The sequence below is a fragment of the Marmota marmota genome, unplaced genomic scaffold (assembly GCF_001458135.2).
Source record: "Marmota marmota marmota unplaced genomic scaffold, marMar, whole genome shotgun sequence".
Classification (NCBI taxonomy): Eukaryota; Metazoa; Chordata; class Mammalia; order Rodentia; family Sciuridae; genus Marmota; species Marmota marmota.
This window is the reverse complement of record NW_026000174.1, coordinates 44,031,647-44,050,888: the sequence shown is the minus strand read 5'-3', so window position 1 is coordinate 44,050,888 and position 19,242 is coordinate 44,031,647. Positions and strand designations below refer to the sequence as shown.

Sequence of the window (19,242 nt, the reverse complement as noted above, 5' to 3'; positions counted from 1 at the left end):
ACCAAAAAAAAAAAAAAAACCCAATCAATAAATGGGCTAAGGGGGCTGGGACTGTGGCTAAACGGTAGAGCGCTCGCCTAAAACGGGCGGGACCTGGGTTTGATCCTTAGCACCACATAAATAAAGGCATTGTGTTGTGTCCATCTACACCTAAAAAATAAATATTTTTTTAAAAATAAATAAATGGGCTAAGGAACTGAACACTTCACAGAAGAAGAAGTACAATCAACAAATATATGAAAAACGTTCAACATCTCTAGCAATGAGAAGTGAAAATCAAAACTAGACTGAGTCCATCTCACTTCAGTCAGAATAGCAATTATCAAGAATACAAGCAACAATAAATGCTGATAAGGATGGGGGAAAAGGTACACTCATGCATTGCTGGTGAGACAGCAAATTGATGCAACCACTGTGAAAAGCAGTGTAGAGATTCCTCAGAAAACTTGGAATGGAACCACCATTTGACCCAGTTATTCCACTCCTAGGTTTATTTATACCCAAAGGACTTAAAATCAGTATAATACAGTGACACAGTCAGATCAATGTTTATAAATAGCTCAATTCACAATAGCTAATGAATGGATAAAGAAATTACGGTATATATACACAATGGAATATTACTCAGCCTTAAAGAAGAATTAAATTATGGCATTTGCCTATCAACAGATGGAACTGAGAATATTAAGCCAATCTCAAAGAACCAAAGGCCAAATGATTTCTCTGATATGTCAATGCTTATTCATAATAAGGCGGGGTGGGAGTGAATAGAGGTACTCTGGTTTAGACGGAAGAGAGGAGGCATGGGGGTAGGAATGACAGTAGAATGAATCAGACATTATTACTCTATGTGCATATATGATTACATGACTTGTGTAACTCTACATCATGTACAACCAGAAGAATGAGAAGTTATACTCCATTTATGTACGGTATGTCAAAATGCAGTCTACTGTCATGTATAACTAATTATAACACATTTTAAAAGCTAAAAACTAAATTTTTAAAAATTTTTAAATTTTTAAAAAATAAAAAGAAAGAAGATAATAAAAAATGTCTTCATTAAGCTATTTAACATATATTTACAATTTTAGAATATGGCCTTTCAAATCTGATATAAAAGATGGACCGATCTAGTTTACATGGCAGTATATTTACATATTTCATAGCTATAATATATAGAATTAATATCACTTTATGTTTATGACCAAGTTTTTAAAAATTAATTAATTAATTTGTTATAATTTGTTATGACCAAATTTTTTAAAGTGTTTTTTGTGTCAGGTTCGTGATGGTGCACACTTGCAATCCCACTGATTTAGAAGACTAAAGCAGGAAGATGGAAAGTTTGAGGCTAGCCTAGGAAGACTAGGAAGACTCAGTCTCAAAAATTTAATTTAAAAATTAATAAAAGGGAGGCTGAGAATGTTGCTCAGTTGTAATGCACCCCTGGGTTCAACCCCCAACACCACCAAAAAAAAAAAAAAAAAAAAACTAAATATAAAAAATCCTTTTGCCCTATGTCGGACTAGTACTATTCAGCATTATATATTACTTACCATCTTATAACTTAACATCACACCTATAATGCAAGAGAACAGTAAAGTGCCAACTTTAACCCATTAATGTACAAACATATAAAGTTAAGTATGTGCCTCAAAGTCAACCAGTAATAGAATTTGGATTAAAATTCAGAGTTCATAGTTTGCTAGTTCTACCCCAATTCTATCCTATTATTCATCTTATTTTTCCTTCACACTACTGAAAAAGAAATAAAGAATCATCAGAGAGGAATTAAGTGGGAAGAATAAAGTATAAACTTATAATGTAGGGAAATGATTACATGAGAAACATCATTTGCTATTTCATTTCAAGAAGGACGGAAAAAGTAAGGAGGAGGGCTGGGGATGTGGCTCAAGCGGTAGCACGCTTGCCTGGCATGCGTGCGGCCCGGGTTCGATCCTCAGCACCACACAGAAACAAAGATATTGTGTCCGCCTAAAACTAAAAAATAAATATTTAAAAAATTCTCTCTCTCTTTTTAAAAAAAAAAAAAGTAAGGAGGAAACAGGAATGGAAGGAACTTACAAGCTACAAGCCCAGAGGAATGACAGATTTAGAATGTTAGAACTGAAACAGCTGCAGATAACCCTTAGAGGACCTAATACTCAGAATGTGTAGATTGATTCCAATGCTATTCCCTAACAGACAGAATTTAGTACATGGCAGAGCAGTGGTAATTCTTTTCTTTCTCCATTTTTTTTTTAAGCCGCAAAGAGGTGTTTGTTGCAAGCTAGCTTGGTCCTCTGCATGTACACAGCAACTGGTGACGCTGAAAGGCCCCAAGCCCAGGGTTTGCAGCAGTTTTATACACTCTTTGGGGAAGGCAGGGACTTCACATACATCACAGCATCTCTTAGCAAATCATCACACACGGCAGGAAAATCATAAAACAACTCTAAAACATGATTAGCACATTCACTGGTGGGAACAAGTTGGATAAGGGTGATTGGTTAGTACAAGAGGGGGATTCGTTTGAACTGATTGGTTTAAGCCACGAGGGGAGTATGTGCTGAACTACATGGTTTCCCAACATGTTATCAACCACCATAAACTATGGGGGTCATCTGGCAACCCAGGTATTTTCCCTGTCTCATGCTGATTGGTGGTTGCTAGGGGGTTGCTATGGGTCCTCACCTAGCCTGAGTCAGGGACACCTGGCTCTACAGATCTCTCCTGTTATTTGTAGATAAAAACTCAGCAGGGTGGGTATGTGCCTAGGAGTACTCTGTGGGTCTTTCCAAGGACAAGGGTCACGCCCCCTTCCTTGGACAGGCTTTGCTCTGAGATAGAGGCTGGTTTTTCATTCCCCCCGTTTGTCTGGAAACTTGGGAACCAATCATGGTTCCCTCAGTTGGGGGTCTATTTGGGCAGACTCTACATCTTGGTAGAGTAAACAGTAACCCTCAAGAGACAGTCTTCAGCTTCCCAGACTCACTCAAAATTGGCCTCCTAGATCCAACCTGACTCAATTTACCTCTCTACACTGTCTATCTATTTCTGGCTTCATTCTACCCTCTAATTTTAAGAACACCTTATTGCTGTAAGGAGAAGGGGCGATGGCTTGTTCTGGCTGCTTCAGAGCTGAGAGGGGACATAGAACGTGAGGGTCGACGACATGGGGGACGTGAGTTCCCTTTTAGAAGTCAGTTCAGTTTGAAGTCGGGTTGGGGAAGAACAGGTTGTAAAGTCATCTGGGGATGGGTGCTTTGGCCGGTTTTCATCATCTCTCGATCTGGGCATCTGGGTAGGCTTATAAGAGGGATCTCGGACAAGTCCCCATATGTTATGCTCGAATTCGGGACCCCCAAAAGACCACCAGAGACCAAGATGGATGTAAGCAGCAAAGAGGTATTTATTGAGAGCTAGCTTGGTCCTCCGCATGCACACAGCAATGGTGATGCTGAGAGGTCTCTCCTTCTTTCTATGGATGTAGTCCCTTAAGCACTGAACTGCAGAGGTCTTGTCTAAAATATATTTCATGGCACAGAACTCAAGATAACGTTCTAAGCAAGGTTATAATACTTTCAGATTTTTCAATGAGATACATTTATGTTTTCCCAAATAAAATATATACATCCAATCTACGTTAACCAGCTTATTTTATGTTAAGGAAACTGGGGATATGTTCGTTTTATGGCTACTAAAAGGGAAATTTTAAACAATGAAAACAAAATGGGTTACTTAATATAATTCTTAAGCTTTCCCACTGAAAGAGCCTTAAAAAAAAAATAACTAAATGAAGACTAAGCTCATAACCCCTCTAGAAAGGTCTAGAGATATAAGAGGGCCTGTGAACTTTTATGTTTGATTCCATAATATGTTTCATCAAAAAAAAGTATTTCTTCAAAATCGAAATCCTATAAAACTAACATCAAAAAAGCTCTATCATACTTATCCCACATACCTTACAGATCCATGGATAGAAGCAGGACTCAGTTTTGGAAGGATGCCACTTGTAATTACTGAAAAGAGTTCAAGGTGAGGTTGGACAAATAGTGTTGGTTTCTATATCCATGCCTTAATAGGGAGTTACATTAGAAAACATCACAAGTTCTTTCCAGTTTTAAAATCTGTGAGTCCACATTCCAGTCATTCACAGGAAGGACAAGCACTCCATTATGGCTCAGTGTATACCTATTCCACATGCAAATACACTACTGTGCTAGGTACAGGTATAGCCCAGCACAGTGACACAGGAGCCAGGAAAGATTTCATCAAGGAGATAATATCTAAGATAAACCTTGAAGGCTGAAAGAGATGGTTTCTTGCTCCTCCTTTGAAACATGCATAAAGCATCTTTAAAGTATTATTAGCCAAGGGAAGCTCAGGGAAAAACTGTACTACAAAGCTGAAAAGGGAAGATAAATAATAACATAGACATACTACTTATTGACCACATTCATTAGTCAATCTACATTCTTAAATTCTGACATATAGTAATGCTAGTATTACCATTAAAGTTCTTAACTGTAAGATCAAGCTTTAGGGGGGAAGGAGATGAAGATATTAAAGAAAACATCAAGGAACCCTGAATGGCCAAAACAATTTTGAAAAGGAAAGGTTTTGCAGCACTCAAACTTCCCAATTTCAAAGTATATTATAAAACTAAAGTAATCAGAACAGTATGATACTATAAATAAAGATAAACAAACAGACCAAAAGAATAGAATAAAGAGACCAGAAATAAATCATTGCATATATGGATAAATAATCTTTGACAAGTGTGCCAAGACTACTCAATGGGGAAAGGACAGTTTTTTCAGATGGTGTTTGGAAAATGGCATATTCAGAGGTGAAAGAATTAAGTTGAAGCCTTATCTCACACCATATTTTAAAAAAAAAAAAAAAACTGGCACTGGGGCTGTAGCTCAGTGGTGGAGTGCTTACCTAGCCCAGTGAGGCACTGAGTTAGATCCTCAGCACCACATTAAAAAATAAGTAAAGTTATAAAAAGAAAATGTTAAAGCAACAAAAAAAAAACTAAAGAGAGAAAGATTCATAACATTGGCTTAGCAATTATTTCTTTTATGAGACACCAAAAGCAGAAGAAACAAAAGCATAAATAGAAAAATGGGACTATATTGGGACCAGGGTTGTGGCTCAGTGGTAGAGCACTCACCTAGCATGCATGAGACACTGGATTTGATCCTTAGCACCACATAAAAATAAAATAAATATATTGTGTGCACCTATAACTAAAAAATAAATATTTATTTTTTAAAAATGGGACTAACAAATTTTAAAAGTCACATTTGAAAAAAAAAAAAACCTTTTAAAGACTATAAAGGCAACCTATGGAACAGAGAAAATATTTACAAATCCTGTATCTGATAAGGAGTCCATATTCAGAATACATAAAGAACTCCAACAAAACACCAACAAAAAAAAAAATCAAATAACCTGTTTAAAAAATGGGCAAAAGACTTTTCTCCAAAGATGATATTCAAGTGGCCCACAAGCTTATAAAAAGATGCTCAACCTCACTATGATCAGGAAAATGCAAACCAAAACCACAACAACATATCCCTTCACATCTATTAGACTAGCTACTATCCAAAAGAAAGAGAAGGGAAAAAAGTACATTTATACAAAAACTTATTCTTGCACATTGTTTGCAATTGCAAAAAAACTAAGTCAATGTTAGGAAAGTGGCTAAATAAATATCATATCTACATATATAAATACATACATATAAATATCATAATCTACACAAAAAGTACTATTCAGAGGTAAAAAATAGAATTAGAATGAGCTCTATCAACTGACATGAAATAACTTCCAGCAAACATGGTTAAGTATAGTCAAGTGTAAACATGTATCTACAATACATTATCTTTCTTGAAAGAAAAATAATTTTTAAAAATAATACATTTATCTGCTTATTTGTACCAAAACACACACAAAGTCAGAATGTAATGGTTATCAAAACAGCTGGATGGGAATAAAGTGGAAGGGATGGGGAGAGTAGGGACAAATGTGAGAGACAAACTTTTTGTATAGTTCTGATTTTTTAGAACCATGTTATTGATGAATCAACCACCAACAAGGACACAAAGGGACTCAAAATGGTATTCAACCAGAAACAAATAGACCTAACTGTATTTCAAATAAATAACATGGGAATGAAGGTAGTAGAGAGGACATTTAGAAAGAAGCTAAGCTGAGCAATTTTGGAACACAGTATTTTGACTTCATACTCCAAATCTAACACCAAAGAATAAAAGAAATTATAAATGTTATACTTGTATAGTAAATAATAAGGGTGAACAACTCCAAACTACTTTAAATGTATTCTAGAATTGAACAAAAAACACTGTGGATAATGAGAGCCTGCTTCTCAGCGTCAGAGATGAGATTATGCAAAACGAAGAAAGAATGAATTCTGAGGTGTCAGATTTGGACATATCAAACATTAATTCATGGTTTTAATACACAGATAAATAAATACATACATACATCAACAAACACACATGCATTTTCTAGCTTTACAACTCAAAGGGGCTGAAAATGCAGTCATACCCAATACTACAAGCATACTTGGCATTAGCATCCAGATCTTTTTCTAAATAACCATTCTCTAACAAAAGTAACAAGAACATGCTGCCGTCTGCAGCATGTGTACTAAAATTTGAACAATATAGAAAAGATTAGTATGGCTCCTGTGCAAGGATGACATGCAAATTCATAAAGCATTTCATATTTTTTTTAATTGACACCATCACATAACTTAATGTAGACTGGCTCTGTTTATGTTGGGATTTATGCTAACCAAACGTCACTTCTATGAGATCTAGCCCAAAAAGCACAGTCTCAATCTAATCATGAGAAACAGACAACCCAAACTGAGGAATAGTCTACAAAATAAATGGCCAGCAGCACTCTTTAGAAGTGTCAGGGTCACAAAGGCGAAGAAAGACAAGGAACTGTTCCATATCAGAAGACTGTAGTAGAATGAATCAGACGTTACTATCCTGTGTGTATATACGATTACATGACCAATGAAATTCTACATCATGTACAACCATAAGAATGGGAAATATACTCCATACACACACACACACACACATATGTCAAAATACATTCTACTATCATGTACAATAAATTTAAAAAACTTAAAAAGCTGTTTACCAAAGCACAATATATGCATGTATGAAAATGTATGGGGCTAGGGATATAGCTCAGTTGGTAGAGTGCTTGCCTTTCATGCGCAAGGCCCTGGATTCAATCCCCAGCACGACAAAAAAAAAGTCATAGTGAAACTTATTAATTTGTGCATGTAATATGTTATAATTATGATTTTAAGGATAAAGCTTCTTCTTAAAATATTTAACTTATGAAGATGAGAAGTTAGAAGTAAAGTTAAGAAATTTAAGGGAAAGCACTTTGAAAAAATGAAGAAGCATGCATACATAGTATTCTACTATTAAAGTACCCTACATAAAATATTGTTTTATGGGTCTTTCTATGTATCTTAATTTTGTTACAGGAACGTCTTTGACACACTAGGGTCTAAAAAAAAATGAGAAATGGGTATGTCCTAAATAAGAACTGGCAAGTATAAATTAATGTTTTTACCACTCCATACCTTTTTGTAACTATTATAATAGAAATTTTTTTTTTTGTTTTTTTGTTTTTGTTTTTGTTTTCCCCTGAAGTTGCAGGGGATCAAATCCAGGGCCTTGCCCATGCTAGGCAAGCACTGTACCACTGATTTATACCCCAATCCCTAGAAGCACTTTTTCATTCAATTAGCAATTAATGCTAAATTTGTAATGCAGCATAGAATCTAACTGCCACACAGGTTCCTTTATAGCCCACTTTCTTGTCTCTGTGCTCTGAAAATGACTCAAAACCACAGGCTAAATTCTATATTTAAAAAAGAAAGAAAGAAATTCATGACCTGAATGTTGCCACCACACCTCATAAATACACCACCTTCTGCTGCTAAAACCTTTTATGTATTCAAGAGCCTATGTGTTCTTGACAGAAACCATGCTCAAGCAGCTGAATTTAGAACATGCTGACCTTGAGCAAATCAATGCCCTTAGCATGTACTTCTGGCTTCTATCACTGCAAGAGCTAGACAGCCTCACCATCTATAGTAGTCAACAACTTCTGGCCACTGTCCCCTGTCTATTTTAAGATATCCCTACTACATTTGTGTTGCACAGTTCAAAGAAATAGAATAACACATAATGTGTGCTTAAACACAAATCATTTACCTTGGAAATCAGAGCATGTGTGTTTCTAACATGCTTAGCTTGGAAATATTTAATTTGACACATTTCCTGTTTTCATTTAAAATTACAACGTCTTTTTAATAAAAAGTGAACTCAACTACTATGTATAACCAAAAAGCCCTAGTGAAAAATCAAGTATAAGACACTCTTGCTTATTATCCAATAAGATTTGTAAGTAACTTAGTCATAAGCTATGAGAAATGGCAAGATTCCAAACATAGTGCAAGCAAATATTTAAAGAAAGTAATAGTTATTCTCCATTTCCACACAAAATTACATAAGACATCAAAACAATCCTATTAAGGACCACACATTTTCACCAATCTACCTTAATAGAAAACTCTCAGATCTCAAGTAAGTTTATTTTCAATTTTTCATCTGAGCAACATCAACCAAAATGTTAGCACTAGTCTTTGTTTACAAATACAAACCTTACTTTTTTTAAAATTATAAACATAGGACCTGTAGTGTAGAATAGCTATTGTCTAGCTTCTCAAAGTTTGGTAAATAATTTAACTGAAATTTATATATAAACATAAACTAGAAACAGCTAATTGTACTTAGCAATTATTCATAGCTTTTTTTCATCCTCAACACAGAAGCTAATAGTTGTGCAAAGTCCTAATGCTAGAAACTGCATAAAATATTTAGCTTTTTGCTTTTTAAAGGATTTTCTTTACTCTCTTGAAACATCTAACAAACCAACAGACATTCTCAAGTATAAAAAATAAATTAGGCTTTTTTTAAAACTCTCATCAAAAGACTTCAAGCACAGAAAAACACACTAGGTATAACGGCATTAAATCTGACATGGAGAACAAAGTAGGATCCAAATAAAGTGAAGTCATTTACTAACAAGTGAACTAAATATAGGACTCAAGCATCTGGAGTTTATATAACATGCTAGTTTACTGCTAAAAGCTCTTAAGACACACTCCATAGTGGCAAAGGGAAAGGGGAAAAAAAATAAAGCACTAATTTCATGCTATTAAATATGATTTATGATAATTTTTCCAGAAAAAAAAAACTAACTAAAAGTTAATCTTATGTCTTATTAAGTTGAAAACAAATTATCAGGAGCATTATAGATCAAGCAAATCTAATCACGTGAAATTAAATGAGGGTTACAATGCCACAACAGTGAATTACCTTTTAAACTACCTAAAAAGTTTTAAGAATGATGTCTAGCACTCTAATACTAAAAACCACATAATACAGAATATACTAACTATAGACGAGGCTATATTGCTAATTCCTAATACATATTTTAATAAACTTAATTGTCACTAAGTTAAATGATAAACTACTGACAGAAGGACATTAGAGTTTACTTTTGTAGCAGCTAATTAATTTCTTCTTTACTCTGCCCTGGGTAGTAAAGCATATACCTGCAAGAAGGCTAATCAAGATAATCAGAAAGAGTATAAAGGCAGGTGCAATACCAGAAAATACCCCTTGTTGGGCCAAAATAAGCTTCGTGTGTTTGTTTATGTAGTAAATTTTGAATGGCCAATATTGTCACCAACATTGCTTCTATATCTGCCCCATTGTACTGGAGATCATGGGGCTCTAGAGCACACCAAGACCATAAATATGTTTAGGCCAAAATGAAAATAACTTATTCTCAAAACATGAAACTATGAATTAAAAAACATTTTCACACTCATGAAGGAATTCTTGGCATTCTGAATCCTGGTAACTCTTAGCCCCTTGGACTATTTTACCTCAAGCTAGTGTTACATTATTCATGACATTGGAGCCTTTGTTAATATTTACATGGAAATTGTTTTCTTCTTCAAATTTCCCCCCAACAGCACCACCACCAAAATAGCATTACTCATAGCATATGTGTAGAAAAAAAATTCAAGATAGCCATGGAAGAGTATTCTAATCTTAAAATCATTAATCAGAATAACTATTTGAATTCTTTTAATTTTTCTAAATGTTCAGTTAAATGTGGTTATAGCTTTAAACTATTCTCAAGGCTGAAATATCCAAAGATAGATACAAAAATTACTTTAACATTTAAAGTCTTCTATTTGATCATCATTAATCGCATATCATTTCTGGCTATAATGAAAATAGCCATATATCTTGAGCATGGAACTCATAGAGATTTTTCTATTCTCCTCAGGCAGATTTTATGTCTCAATTTTTCAGTTATCTTTAAAACCTCAAACCTTAACTAATCTTGTCTTGATTTCCTTCCAAATACATTCAAAAACTTCACTTAGCAGAAATTCAACATTGTCACCTACCTGTAGTACCGAGATTGTAGATATGTTGAACAAACAGTCTTTGAAACATGACTGGCTGACCCAAAGTCTATTACTTTAACCTTGTATGGCTGTCGAACAGGATCCACCAACATAATATTCTCTGGTTTGAGGTCGGCATGAATTAAACCAAGACTTTTCAATTTTTTCAGTGCAGTGGCCACTTGTTGAAGAATGGGCCGAATCACTTTTAGTGGCAGAGGACTGAATTTATTTTGTTTCAGAAAGTCATACAAATTTTGTTCCAGCATCTCAAAGACTAAGCAAGTATGGTTACGGTGCTGAAAGCATTCATAAGCTCGTACAAAGTTATATTCATCAGCATTTTCAGTACTGAGCCTTGCTAATATGCTCACTTCTATTTGACCTTGACGTGCATAAGAAGGGTGATTCTTCAAAATTTTAATTGCTACAATTTCATTTGTCCCTCTTTTCCAGCATTTAACTACCTGGCCAAAAGTGCCTCGGCCAAGAAAATCAAGGACTTCATACGTATTTTTCATGGAGCATAAGACTTCATGCTGTACTAATTGATAGTCACCTTCTCCAGTGGTACAATTCTGTTTTGATCCTGTGGTCGTTGTCACAACTGTCACCGGATTTCCCATGTTGGTTTGCAACATTGCAGGAAGTATGGACAATTCATCAACAATCTGCATTGCGCTGCTGTGATTATCCAACTCCTCACTCTTGCGCTTCAATCCACATCGCTGGGGGCCTTCTAGGAAATGTAACCTGTTTCGCCACGCCCCAATCTGAGGTGCCTCTGCTCGAGCTTGCTGAGCTTGAGCTGCTATCACCTTTGTAGCACCTGCAGTATTTTTTAAAACAACACTAGTCTGCAATGAAAAGTTCTGTCCTCGGGGTCTATTAAATGGTATCTTTGTCTGAAAAGCACTACCCTTTGTGGGAGGATGAGAATTTCCAAAGTTTCTACCATTCACATAGGTCCGTGGATAGCTTCTTTCCTGGAAAACACAACTGCTTGGCTCTACCTTGAGTTTCTTCACACTACAAAAGGCACTTGACTGAGTTTGATAAACATATGGTGGGTAGACCAAGACTTGTGAGGCCATACCTACAAAAGAAGAAAAGCAAACTTTAACCACAAAGTATTTTGGGTTTTGTTTTGTTTTTTTCAATTTTTAAATCTCAGGAAGAAAACTTTCCATTGTCAAGTCCATAACTTGTTTTTAAAATCATTATTATAAAATTCCATTAAGAAATTTTCCCCTTGAAAAATATAAAGATCCTTAATATCTCCATGTTAGTTAATTAACACTTCAGTTATTTAACGTATTACACAAAAGAGCTTATTACACAAAGATTTAAGTACTGTTACTTACTCAAGAAACACTGAGCAGACATAATGGCCAAGATAATTCATAGAAAGAGTGCCGACCATTTTTCCCAAAAAAGGAAAGTATAGACCCCTAAACTGTACACATGTGACCAAAGTAATGCATTCTGTCACCAATTAAAATTCAAGAACCAATGACAAGGATATAAAATATTCATTACAAAAATATAATTTTATAGGCATAGTCATTAAACCTAAAGCTCAAGAACTGCCTCAGAAATAAAAAACTATGCATGTTTTTAAAACATATCTTGGCAGGGATTTTTAACTAAAAAAGACGCCCATTTCCTGAACAGGTGGTCTTACATTCTATATGCTAAGTATATTATCCTTTGATCTAAAGTATCATTATACCACAAAGACAACTTAATGACTTTCTACTCAGTTACCTACATGTTGCCTCTCTTCTCAATTTGTCTTTTATTACATGGATGGATATTCCTTTAAACTTCCTCCAAATAATAGTCATTAGTTCACTTATATTTGAAAAAGAGGTTACTTAAAGCCATTCCAAAGTTCCCAAAGACTAAATGATACTATATTTATTTTATCCCTGCATCCAAAAAGGGATTAAGGTAAATGAAGGTAAAATACCAAACATTCTAACTAAACCATGAAGTGCATAATGATATCATAAATAATATTTTATTCCAATTTTAACACATATTATGAAAAACATTTTACTGACATATAAGATTTTCTTCCATATGACTTTATTTTTTGCCAACTTATAATTTATATAATATGAAATCAATCCATCAACTGCTGGCCTGTATATATTAACTCAAAACACACACACTCAACAACAGATCCTCAGGACCACAAACTAAAATGACCTTATTATTATATAGATATTCAATCCACCATCCACTACTTGGTCTAGCACATAATATGTAAACATAAGTCAAAAAAAGGCATTTGAAAGAATCATCACTTTTAAGTAATACTCCATATTTTCTACTTGGGAAAAATTATCTTGGAATTTCCCAATGTTAAATAAATCCTTATGCAAATAATTTACAAATAAGCATAAAAGCCAAATATAGGAACTTAGCATGATGCTCTCTTTATTTACGTCTGTCTGCACATCTACCCTTCAAGACAGCAATTCTCCTTTAGATTTAGATCAAAGTAATGTGACACCTTCTTGCTAAAGCCTGTCTTGAGACATACACACGCACTACTCACACTTGAGGCAGAGCTGGGCACTTAGAGCTTTCATAGAAGTCTCCACATTCTTCTCCTTTGCATTCATTACATTATAACTCTCAGTGCATACATTTGTCTTCACACTAGGCATGAATCAAAGTGCCCAGGACATGGTGTCAGTGTTCAATAAATTTGGCATGGTTGGATTAATTTCAAAACACCTTCATTCTCCACAATATAAAAATCTGTTATTGGAAATGGGCACAGTGGCACATGCCTATAAAACCCAGCCACTCAGGAGACTGAAGCAGTAGGATCACAAGTTCAAGGCCAGCTCAATGACTTAATAAGACCCATCAGCAATTTAGTAAAAGACCTGTTTCAAAAATAAAAAATGCAAAAGGACTGGGGATATAGCTCAGTGGTAAAGTGTCTGTTGGTTCATTCCCCAGCACCAAAAAACAAATAAATAAAACTCTCTAAAATTCTAAAGTTCCAAACCATTTTATACACACACATATTTTTTTATTTCATTTTTTATTTTTCCTTTTTGTAGTAGTGGGGATTGAATCCAGGGGTGCTCTACCACTGAGCTTTTTCCCCAGCCATTTTTATTTTTTATATTTTTTTATTTTTGAGACAGGATCTCGCTAAATTGCCCAGGCCAACCCCCAACTTGCAATTCTCCTCCCTCAGTCTCCCAAAAAGCTGCTGTTACCAGCAAGCACCACCACATCTGGTGTGTATTTCATCTGTTTTCATAAAACCTCATTATCTACTCCATATCTTTACTCAGAAGATATTTCAAAACTCTACTCATTCATGTTTTTTTTCAGTTGTTGATGAACATTTTATTTTATTTATATGCAGTGCTGAGAATTGAACTGAGTGCCTCACACATGCCAGGCAAGTGCTCTACCACTGAGCCACAACCCCAGCTGCTCATTCATTATTCTTTCAATGAAATGAAACCAAATTGAAAAATCATTTATTTTTCTAGGTATTTCATCTTTTGTTTTTGTTTGTTTTAGTTTTTGGTACTGGAGATTGAACCCAGGAGCCCTTAACCACTGAGTCTCAGTTGCTGAAGCTGGCCTCCAGCATGTAATCTTCCTGCCTCAGCCTCCCAAGTCATTGGGATTACAGGCATGAATCACCCTACCAAGCTGAACACTCTTAAAAAGACAAAATAATCCATTAATGCACTTCAAGCTAAACTCCCTAATCTTATCCTCAATCATTGAAAACTCCTATGGTTCCCCCCTGCTTTTTACTTTTTCTTTCTGTGTGTGTGTGTACAATGTGGTACTAGAGATTAAACCAAAGGGCACTTTACTACTGAGTTACAACTCCAGTATTTTTTTTTATTTTTTGAGATAGAATCTCACAAAGTTGCTGAGATCGGCCTGAAACTTGCGATTTTCCTGCCTCAGCCTCCTGTCACTGAGTCTGGCATCTCCTAAATTTTCAAACCACTTGTAAAACCCACACCTGCAGATGCAGAAAGGTAGATGATGAAACTCAGATAAAATTTCTTTTTTTATTATTATTTCATTTTATTTTTCTGCAGTACTTGGGATTGAACCCAGGGCATTCTACCACTGAGCTACATCCCTAGCCCTATTTACTTTTTATTTTGAGACAGGGTCTTTAAAAAAAAGACAAGGTCTAACTTGCGGAGTCTGACCTCAAACTTGCAATCTTCCTGATTCAGCCTCACAGTTGCCGGAATTTACAGGCATGCACCACCATGCCTGGCTACAGATAAAAATTTTAAAATAGCTATTATCAATGTGCACACTTGGGGGCCAAGGGTACAGCCTAGTGGTAGAGCACTTGTCTAGCATGAGTGAGGCCCTGGGTTGAATTCTTGGCACCAAAAATAAATATATACAAACATACTTGTGAATTTAAAGGAAAGCATGAATATAAAAAGGAGAAACAATGAGAAATCTAGAAGAACCCTGCATATATAGTTGATGAATTAGTTATTTACTTTGAATTTTTTTTTAATTGCAGTGATAGGAATTGAACATCATCCCCAGGCCCTCACACATACTAGGCAAGTGCTCTACCACTGAGCTATATTAGACGATAAAAATGCAATTAGGCAATATTCAACAAAATCCCAAATGGACTTATCTTCTGATCTATAAATTCAAGCAAATTACATATTCATAATGTTCACTGTAATCCAATATTGTAAATAACCAAAATATCCATCAAGAATGCACTGGTTGAATAAATCTTGAAACACGGATACACTACAGTCTTCAAGAAGTATGAAAGAGGTCTTTTTTTCTTTCCTTGAATGCAGTGGTCAGAAGTTATGATAACTGGAGACCTATCTTGAAATCATGAAGTAAGAAACTAGAAGATTATCTAGCACACAGGCATGGAAGAGCCTACGGATGGAAAGAGTCGAGGTTCCTGATGACATCATTAGCTTACTGCACCTAATTCTAGAACGCTCGTGTCTCTTGAGATCTAATGGAGGAGAGAACCTGGCAGTAGAAGAAAAGGAAGCAGGAACTCTGAAGTTCCCCATTTAGCGAGGAGGATCCCCTGAAAAGATGACCCTCAACAGGCCATCCGGTTTTCCATGTAGGGCCACAGCTAATGGTGACTGTTGGCATTCCTTGACTTATAGCAACATCATTCCAATCTCTGCCTGTCTTCAAAAAAAAACTGGCATCACCATGTTTATAGTTGTCTCAATGGCTCCAGTCACAGACCTGAGACCAGCCTTCATCAATTGCCCACAGCCCACTGACATGAGTGGCAAGAATGGCTGTTGTAATACACGGCACTAGAAGTTTGCTAGTCATGTAATTATGGCACTAGCTAGCAGACACAACCTGCTTCTCTGACCAAGGTTCAGTTCATAGAATGACCACAGCTGGATGTTGAGTCCAAAGCCCTGCTTCCCATCATCCTCTCCCACCTGTTGGGTTTGCCTTGAAAACATTCTGGACACTTTCTGGGACTGTCTTTATTTCTCAAAGGAAGGGTGAGTTCATTTCCAGATTCCCTCCTCTGGTGATTTAAAAACTGCCACAGGGCTGAGGTTGTGGCTCAGTGGCAGCGTACTTGCCTAGCATGTGTGAGGCACTCAGTTCGATTCTCAGCACCACATACAAATAAATAAAATAAAGGTCCATCAACAACTAAAAAATATTTTTTAAAAAGTTAAAAAAAAAACTGTCCACAAATTCTTTTTCACTCTATCAATTGTGTGATACAGATCAATGTACCTCCCCATGATTTGGGCTGGACTCATGTTTGACTGACAACTCCAAGAGAGATAACTGTGATTTCCAAAGCTATATTAGCAAATACATTTGCCATATTGCTTGAAATATGAGTGTTTGCAGCCCTGAGCTGCCATGTAACAAATCTGACAACCCTGAGACCACCATGCTGTAAGGAAGCCCAGACTGTTAAGAGAGGCCACATGTAAGTACTTGGGGCAGCTTATGTGGTCATCCACGTCAGCGTGGAAGCGTGAGTAATGAGCCTCCAGCTGGTTCTGGCCCAGACATGGAGTCATCTCCCCACACCAGAAAGGAAAGACAAGACATCCCCACAGTGCCTGTTTGAAGTCATGGCCCACAGAATCCAGTCTAATAAATGGATTGCTTTATATCATTAAAAAAAAAAAATAGCCAGACATGGTGGAATGCCCTAGTAATCCCAGAACTCTAGAGGCCGAGGCAAGAAGATCGAAAGTTAAAGGCCAGTCTAAGCAACTTAGCAAGACCCTGTTTCAAAGTAAAAAATAAAAAGAACTGGAGAAATAGCTCAGTGATAGAGTGCCCCTGGGTTAAGTCCCCAATACAAAAAAAAGTATTTATTGTTATGACCTGATTCCCAAGATTATATTGCTATGTAAAAGAACCAAGATTCAGACAAATGTGTACTTTACAATAAGGTATTTCCATGTGTTTAATTAAAAAGGAATATTGTATTTTTTCATAAGCATTGAATAACTATAGATTCTGTAGATATATAAAAGAAATTGTGAGTTTCTTTGCCTTAGAGGAGAATAACAAGAATACCAGAACAATTAAAAAGATTTGCTTTTCATAGTAAATCCTTTTCTACCACTTTGTTTAATGTATGGTTCAGGAAGGGAGTAGTGGCAAGTACTCTACCACTAAGCTATATCTCCAGCCTCTCCCTTTAATTTTTTTACCACATACAAATATTACCTATCCCAATAGTTTTTTAATCATCTAGGAACCTATTATAATGTATTATGTTTCATAATGATAAAAAGAGATTAATAATGTGGGATTTGTTCAAAATAATACAGAACAGGGGAAAGTAGACAGGGATATGGATAAAATGAAATTAACCACAAATTGTTATAGAAGCTTGACAATGGGAACATAGGTGTTCATAATAACATGATGTCTATATTTGAATCTTTACATGTTTCATTAATAACCAAACAAATAAGCAATGAAAATTCTACCCAGAAAGATCCTGATGCAGTGGTTCTATAATATAGTCCAAGCATCTCTTTATGTATCCATGGGCACTTGATTCACATTAAATCTGAGAACCAATGACCTAGTCTGTACAGAACCCCTTGGCAAATGAAGTCCTACCAATTCAGTCCTCAAGTCTGGGAGTTGGGGGAATATGAAGTCCTAGAAAACAGGATTAATGCATACTACTCTAGGACAATGCATGCCATGTTAAATGAACGTGTTACTTGAACAAGTAAGATCTAAGTAATTAACCTACAGCAATTAGAGAAAGTGATATTATTTCTGAATCTTGCCCTTCCTATCTTTTCTTTCCTAATACACAAGTTAGAAGGCAAACAATCAACCCAAAACCCCAACTTGGATCAACAAAGGGAAGCTTAGGAAAAGTCATAATCACTCACCAACTAATTCACTGTACTCTGTAGGACTTCTTTCAAAGGGGACTGTAGAAAATAAATACAGATAGGAATATCACATAATATACAAACAAAGAGCAAATATCAGAAGAAGGTAGAGGTGGTGGTGCTGGAGACAGACTACTAGAAAAGAACTACAAATTACTAATTAACTTGACCACTTCAAGACCCTGCCACATCCAGGTATTAAGTTCTTCCCTTCTCCTACCCTCCATCAGATAAACTAATGACCTGATTAAGACCATGTTATACGCAGTGTTTATGTATTTTACTGCTGTATACCCAGGAGTTACTATAGCCCATGAAGTCCAAAACACTGCTTTGACACAATATCATTTCCTATTATTTTTAACTGCAATATATACTGTGTTACCCTGAGAAGCTATATTATTCATGACTTTGTCATTTGTTCTTATCAATTGACTAAGTTTTGAAATACTATCCCTTTGTAAGCTAGAACTGCCTATAAAATATTACTCAGAGGATAGTGAACACTCCTATTAGAGCAAGAAATAAGCTTCCATTCCTCGGGCTTCTTCATTCAGGAACTTTAACCTGCTGTGTGCCCAATGTTTGTATCCTGCCCAAAATTCATATGTTGAAACCCAACCCTCAAGGTGATGGCATTAAGTGGGAACTTTGGGTGGTAATCAGGTCATAAGGGATCCCTCCTCATGAATGGGAGGCATGTCCTTACAAAAAAGGCTGGAAGGAGCTTGTTCACTCCTTCACACAGGTGAAATCACTCCTTTGGCCATGGGAAATTACAGCTACAAGGAGCCATCTTTGAAGCAGACAGTCAAACCCTTACGAGACACTGCACCTGCTGATGCCTTGATCTTGAGACTTCCCAGCTCAGACCTATGAGCAGTAAGTTTACGCCCTTTATAAATTACCCAGGGGTTTTGTGACAGCAAACTAAATGGAAAAAGACAGGCATTACTCTTCCATTCCTCTAATAAACTTCAGACTATCTAAACCCTATACAAATTGTTCATTATTTCACAATTATCAAACACAATATAACCAATACCAACACCCACAATATAACCAATACCAACCAATACTAACCATAGTGAGATATTTTTATTTTATTATTATTATTATTACACATAGTATCATTTCCTTTCTTCTGAAAGGAAATGGAGGAGACAGAAAGACTTTGCTAACATATCCAATTTATTAGGAGAAAACTTCTAAATAATTTTCTGCCAAACTTATGCACAATTTTATTGTGTTCAC

The 19,242-nt window shown here is 35.8% G+C and overlaps 1 protein-coding gene and 1 non-coding gene across 11 annotated transcripts in view; one reads left to right on the top strand and one right to left on the bottom strand.

Moving 5' to 3' along the window:
- The window catches only part of Hipk3 (homeodomain interacting protein kinase 3), a 92,313-nt gene that overhangs the window by 46,474 nt on the left and 26,597 nt on the right, over positions 1-19,242 (bottom strand). For 5 of the 10 annotated variants that reach the window (XM_048788559.1, XM_048788563.1, XM_048788564.1 and 2 more), the window contains exon 2: positions 10,562-11,657. In XM_048788559.1, coding sequence (XP_048644516.1) covers positions 10,562-11,657 — 1,096 coding nt within the window. Of the gene's footprint in view, positions 1-10,561; positions 11,658-13,127; positions 13,412-17,985; positions 18,102-19,242 lie in introns of those variants that run through there. The other 5 variants (XM_048788561.1, XM_048788558.1, XM_015477749.2 and 2 more) reach the window with 5 other exon arrangements.
- LOC125612217 lies at positions 6,661-6,767 on the top strand. Its single transcript, XR_007342551.1, has one exon. It is a non-coding gene; the product is annotated as a U6 spliceosomal RNA (small nuclear RNA).